The 6,192-nt window shown below is 39.3% G+C and overlaps 1 protein-coding gene across 2 annotated transcripts in view; it reads right to left on the reverse strand.

The window, feature by feature from the left end:
• Positions 1 to 6,192, reverse strand: part of EPHB3 (EPH receptor B3) — a 54,672-nt gene that overhangs the window by 12,879 nt on the left and 35,601 nt on the right. For both annotated transcript variants that reach the window (XM_040349794.1, XM_040349795.1), the window contains exons 5-7: positions 2,015 to 2,344; positions 1,752 to 1,876; positions 383 to 545 (exon numbers count right to left, since the gene is read on the reverse strand). In XM_040349794.1, coding sequence (XP_040205728.1) covers positions 383 to 545; positions 1,752 to 1,876; positions 2,015 to 2,344 — 618 coding nt within the window. The remainder of the gene's footprint in view (positions 1 to 382; positions 546 to 1,751; positions 1,877 to 2,014; positions 2,345 to 6,192) is intronic.

Consider the following 6,192-nt stretch of genomic DNA (forward strand, 5'->3'; position numbering starts at 1 on the left):
ACCAATGGGTCAATAAAAACCAGCGGGACAGGCACACATACAAAAGGTAGGAATAGTGAAGAAGGCTTATTCATGAAGACTGAAGCAAAAGTAAAATAAAAAGGTTATTGCCTATTTAACCTATCTTGTTTTCCATGCTTAAGCCTGCACTAGGAAAATCAAACTTGGGGTAACACTTCCACAGCTTTCAGTTTTCATAAATTAACCATGGGAGATTAGGTTAGAAAGAAAAAAAAAAGGGGGGGGGGTACAAGCAGTGAGGTACCAGTACAAATGGTATTAAAAAGAAGCAGCCCTCTTTAGGGATTTTAGTAAGGTTAATTAGGATTCAGAAAAAGTAAGCTTTAAACAGATGATTGATTTACTAAGGAAGATCACGCACCATCTTCTGGCAAGGTCTGAAACTCCCGTGGCTCGCTGTATGCCCCATATCCAGCCACTGTACGAGCTCGAACTTGTACCACATACACAGTGTCTGGAAACAAGCCCTCCATACGAACACTTGTGCGCTGGCTTGTCACTGTGTTTCCTGCACCACTGTGACCCTGCACAGATGAACAAAAAAGGAGTAGGGATTACAAATTGTAACAGAAAAGACAAGCACAATATAAAATCTTTATAATCCGTAGAATTAATACAGATATGAAGGGGCAAAACAACAAGGATGCATTTACAAAGAGTGACATATAATTAAATGAAACCATTACATTTCACAATCCCACACTTAAATAACAATGGTATTATTAAGAAAACTGGCGTGCTATATAATTGAATATTAAAAAAAACAGAAATGAAAATCGTGAGAACTTTAAGACTGTAAAGCCCTTTAAAAGTGGTTGTAAACCTCAGACATGAAACATTTACAAAGCAAATCCCTCCATCGTATGTACTCAATAGCAACAGATTGCGGCATTTTAAGTAACACTTTAAATCTCATAAAAGTCCAATGACAATATTGTGAAAAATAAATAAAAAAAAAAAGCAATAGAATATAAATGTATACATCGGTCCCAATTGTCTGAAGTAATCCACCAATGTGCCATTAAAATACTGTGTAATCCACTACTTGTGTTCACCAAGTGCACCGTCACCTCAAGTTAAAAGGACTCTTACCGGATCCTTTGGACTCCATTACAGAATCAAATGGGCATGAAGATCATAATTTCATCCAAAAAGGAGCCATATAGAAGTCATTACTAGAGATCCTGTGATATCTCTCAATCCCCAGTGTAATCCAGATAACACGATCACCAAGTACACCGATTCAGTATTTTTAAAGCACAGTGGTGGATTACTTTAGGCAACTTGGACTGATCTACAAAGCATTATATTACATTTTTTCCTTCTTTTTTTCACTATATTTTTATTGGTCTTTAAAACTCAAACGTGCATCAAGTGTCACTTTTCAGGAATCGGTTGCTATTTTTTTTATATAGTCTGTTTATTGCCAGCAGCTTTGTTCCTGTGTGCAGAGGGGTGTCTTTGTTCCATGTAGCTCTCAGAGTTCACCTCCATGAGCTCTGCCCTGTGTGACTTCAGCTCTCCACCCCTTTTTCTGAACTCTTAAACAACCTTTATAATTCAGAACAATGAATGGTTGCAGAGAAGAGCAGCTAGGCAGGTACAACTTATGTAGGAGGATTTGTTTGCTCTCTGTGTATCATCTGAGGCCGGTCACTTCACTAGGTATATGGAAGGGTTTACAACCACTTTAATAAAATGCCATGCGTTACCAGCATCCTAAAACTTACTTTGGCGTAATATTTTATCTCATAATCCAAAATGATTCCGTTGGGGCTCTCAGGTGCAGCCCAGGACAAAGTTAAAGAACCCGCTGAACGGTCATGAGACTGTACTGTAGGAACAGCTGAAGGGGCTGAAGAAAAAGAAAGAAAGAACATTCAATAACCTTGTATCACTGTAGATCCATCATCACCCTGATATAGGGCTGTTTCATTTAAAATTCTACCAACACCTTATTTTCACTTTTACTTATTCTGCCGCTCTAACTCACCTGCCTGGTTGGTTGTTATATTTACAGTGTAGTAACTCGGAGGCTGGGGGCTCTTGTTAGACACCCCATTTACAGCTTGGATTTCAAAGCTGTACTTGGTATGTGCCTGAAGATGGCTGACTGAGACAAGTCTCTGGGTGAACCCAAGCTGACGAGGCCAAAACTGCACATTATCATCACAGCGGCTGCACATCCGATCTGAGCACTTTTTACAGATGACATTATACGAAATATCTTCACGGCCACCTAAAACAGCAGGTTCTCCCCATTCAAGGACAACAGATGTCTCGTTCACATTGGAAATCACATGTCGTGGGGCTGAAGGAACAGCTGGAAGAAAGAAAGGCTGTGTCAAAATCACTGTGGTTACAGCACTAGTTTGCCGCTTTCAATTATATACTTTCGATGACGTTTTTCCTAACATTTGCTGTACATTTAACTCCTATGCCCTGAGCCCTCAAGCTTTTCTGCTATTCTTGTCCATAAGAGTTGAACACACACAATCTACATTATACACATGCAGCAGCACAAAAAAACATTGAACTGAATGTCAAGTACTCAACCGGAAATATATTACTTAATGTGCCATTTGTTAAGACTGGTTAACAGAAATTTAATAGAGAAATTTGGACAATCAGACAGAATTGAGGAGTCTATTAGTCCAGTTAGGAGCCAGCTGTCCTTTTTAGTCAACAGCAGAGGCTCCAAAACATTAGGCCCCCCTGCTGACATTTATTTGGTGCACTGGCTATCCAAGTTTCTGAGGTTTGACCAGCCCTAAATGTAAGAATTATTAAAATATACTAAAATAACACTAATGCCCCGTACACACCATCACTTTATGTGATGAAAAAAAACGACACTTTCTGTGAAGTAAAAAATGACGTTTTTGAAACTTCAATTTTCTAAGACGAAGTTGCCTACACACCATCGTTTTCTCACAATGATCTTGCAAAGTGAGGTTACGTTCCACCACGTTTTACCATTGAAGCTTGCTTCATAAGTAGCTTCTGGGCATGCGTGGATGAAAAAACGTCTTAGAAAACGACGTTTTTTGCTACACACGGTCAATTTCTGTGAAGTAAAAAGTGCACTTTTGAAAAACGACACATAAAATTGAAGCATGCTTCAATTTTTTTCTGTCGTTTTTTACAAGACATAAAACGACGTTTTCCCCCACACACGGTCAATTAAAGTGACGTTTTTAAAAACGTCATTTTTTTTCATCACATAAAGTGATGGTGTGTACGCGGCATTATATGTAAACCAATAAAGAGATCACATGAAAGCATGCATTTTAAACTACTTGCTAACACAGCCAACAATTACAAATATTTTGAATGGAAATGTCAAACTAGTAATTGCAGGGAGACCTAAAAAGCCTTGTGATTTTTAGGTTTGATTTCCAATCATGCTGTATAAATTTAGTATTTCTGGTATGAATACATCTATGAAAGGTCTAGGTCAGGCCAAATAAGCTTTATTATATGCAGCGATTTGGTTAGGTAAAATCCCTCTGCCTATTGTGGGGTTTAGAAGAACTGTGCCTGGATACAAAAGCAGCCTGTTTGAGAAGTCAATATTAATATGTATAAAATCACAGCTTTTCTTCTTCCTTTGAGTCAGAGAAAATGATTGCCTTCAAAATAATGGAGCAAGTAAAAAAAATCAATATTCATGGTGCACAGGCTCCTTTTAAAGAGATAGTTAATTACATCTTTTCTCACTTTCCAACTAGTCTTATCATGCAGGAAACATTACAAGTAAGAAGAAAATTAGACATGTTTCATCTGAGGTTTGAGGGAGAATTATGGACAGGCATGATCAGATTTAACTTGAATGCTTTAAAACGACAATACATTTGTCTTATTTGCTCTTTTAAAAAATACTTTTGTTCAAGAAGTGCAAAAATAAAATGGCTTTCCATCCTGCCAATAATCTTGTAGGGCGATTTACGCAGCACTTCACATAGATTGCACATTCATATCAGTCCCTGCCCTCAAGGAGTTTGCAATGGAACATCCATTCCTCACCTGCATAGATACACATACATACCATACAATTCAGACAGCACATACAAGATAGAGTCTTGACTACGATTTAAACTAGGGTTGCACCGATACTAAGCATTTGCACGAGTACTTGTACCAATGCGCCGGTACCTTTGTGGTGCGATTTGAGCCCATACAAAATGAATGTACTCAAAACGCACTGCAAAAAATTGCATGCAATTTGAACAGGAATTCAATGCGAATCCTGTGCGACTCACATGTGATTTCCTGCACTGCAAAAGAGGTGAGGAAGGGAGAAGGAGAGGCGCCAATAGTGTAGCAAAGTTTATTCAATAATAAAAGAGGTAAAATGAAACAGTTTTGTACTCCAAGACATCGCTGGTGACCGCTATAAAACAAGCTCAGCATACTGCCCCCTGTTCAAAGTTCAGTCTCCACTAGAACGGGTGGAGAAAGTGCTGTGAACCCGAAGCAGGAATCCAGGCAAACCACAGGGAGATGCTGTGGGAGACTTAATCTGTAAAAGAAGCCATCAGATGGCCAGGATGCTGTGACCAATTAGAACGCATTTCAGAGGCCAAACTACACCTCCATCAGCCTTCTGATTGGTCAGAGCATCCTGGACATCTGACAGCTCCTTTGACAGATTGGGTCTCCCACGGCATCTCCCCTGTGGCATACCTGGATTCCTGCTTTGGCTTCACAGCTGTTCTAGTGGGGACTCAACTTTGGACAGATGGATCCACACTGAACTTATTTTATGCCTGTGAGCGCAATACTGAACCCTTTTATTGAATAAACATTGCTACACTATTGGCGGCTTGGCGCCTCTCTCTCTGCTACTGCAGTGCGGGAAACCGCATGCAATTTGGACTACAATCGCACTGCATTCCTGTTAAAAAGAATCTCATGTGATTTGCAGTGCAATTTGAGCCCAAATTGCACCACAAAGGTATTGGTAAATTGGAATTGGTGTGTACTTGAGCACAAAGCATTGGTACTTGCTGGTTGTTAAAAAAAAAAAAAAAGGCATTGGTGTATCCCTAAAATTTAAACCAATGATGCTCATTGTTGCAAGGATACTGTGCTACATGTTATCAGGTAGCAGTGTTCCCTGTGACTTCTGTGGATGACAAAACACCTGCCTTTATTATGGAGAAGAGAGGGAGCCAATATATAATCTTAGCACATTGCCCTTTGTCTCCCCTGTCCTAGGGCAACAACGCTGCTCAGCACAGTTACCACCCCAGGACAGGAAGTAGGTTAATGGCAGGATTACAAAGTGAAAAAGTGCAACAAAAGAAAAACAAACGCAGCCTTCATATTTAAGGACCGAAAAGCTACAATAAGATATTTTGGGGTTTAGCCTACAAGTACACAGATTAAGGAATATGGGAGATACCCCACCAGCCTGCTTCTGAATATGCTAGCTGCCTGGCTTAAACACTTGAGTCAAAGACTAATCTTGCATCAAATGTGTTCCAGGCCCGAGACTCAAGGTACTGATGGCAAACCATCAGTGTGACAGCCAGCCAATTAGCATTCTCAGAAGGGTCACCAACAACAGCCTTCACTTTCTCCCATGACAGGTTTCCTTTAGAATATTATAAGCTTACAGTGGCATCTGTCAATGTGGATTTCAAAAACGGATGGTCTGACAGCTGACATATTGAAGTGTTTAATAACTAAAAATCAATCACCTCTTGCTTTTCCAAGAGAAGTTTCTCAAAACACAAATGCGCACTTATTAATTTTTTCAAATATTGTTAATATTGTTTCAAAGTATGTCAATGCTCTAAAGCCTTGTTTTTGTGTATAGTCTGTAAACCCATTTATTTTTATTTATTCAAAAGTATAATGTAATTTGGCAATGCTGACATCTGCCATATTGATTTGTGTAAAGTGTGATTGTTTAGGAAAAGAGATCGTTTGGTGTTGGCTTGTGAAGCATTGCTGATTAGTGCCAGTTATATTAGACATGCTGCACAAGAATGTCAAGTCCGTCTACCGGAACTGATGTGGAGCTGTATGCATCATAAAAAGTAGTATTTGTGACATTAGGGTTTTAATCCTAAGGAAAGATGAATTTAGGGCTTGTTTACACATGCGAGACCCTCTGAAAAAGCGTTCCGAGGCAGATTACATTTCAAAGAGTATTTGACAGGT

Source organism: Rana temporaria, chromosome 4 (assembly GCF_905171775.1).
Source record: "Rana temporaria chromosome 4, aRanTem1.1, whole genome shotgun sequence".
Lineage (NCBI taxonomy): Eukaryota > Metazoa > Chordata > Amphibia > Anura > Ranidae > Rana > Rana temporaria.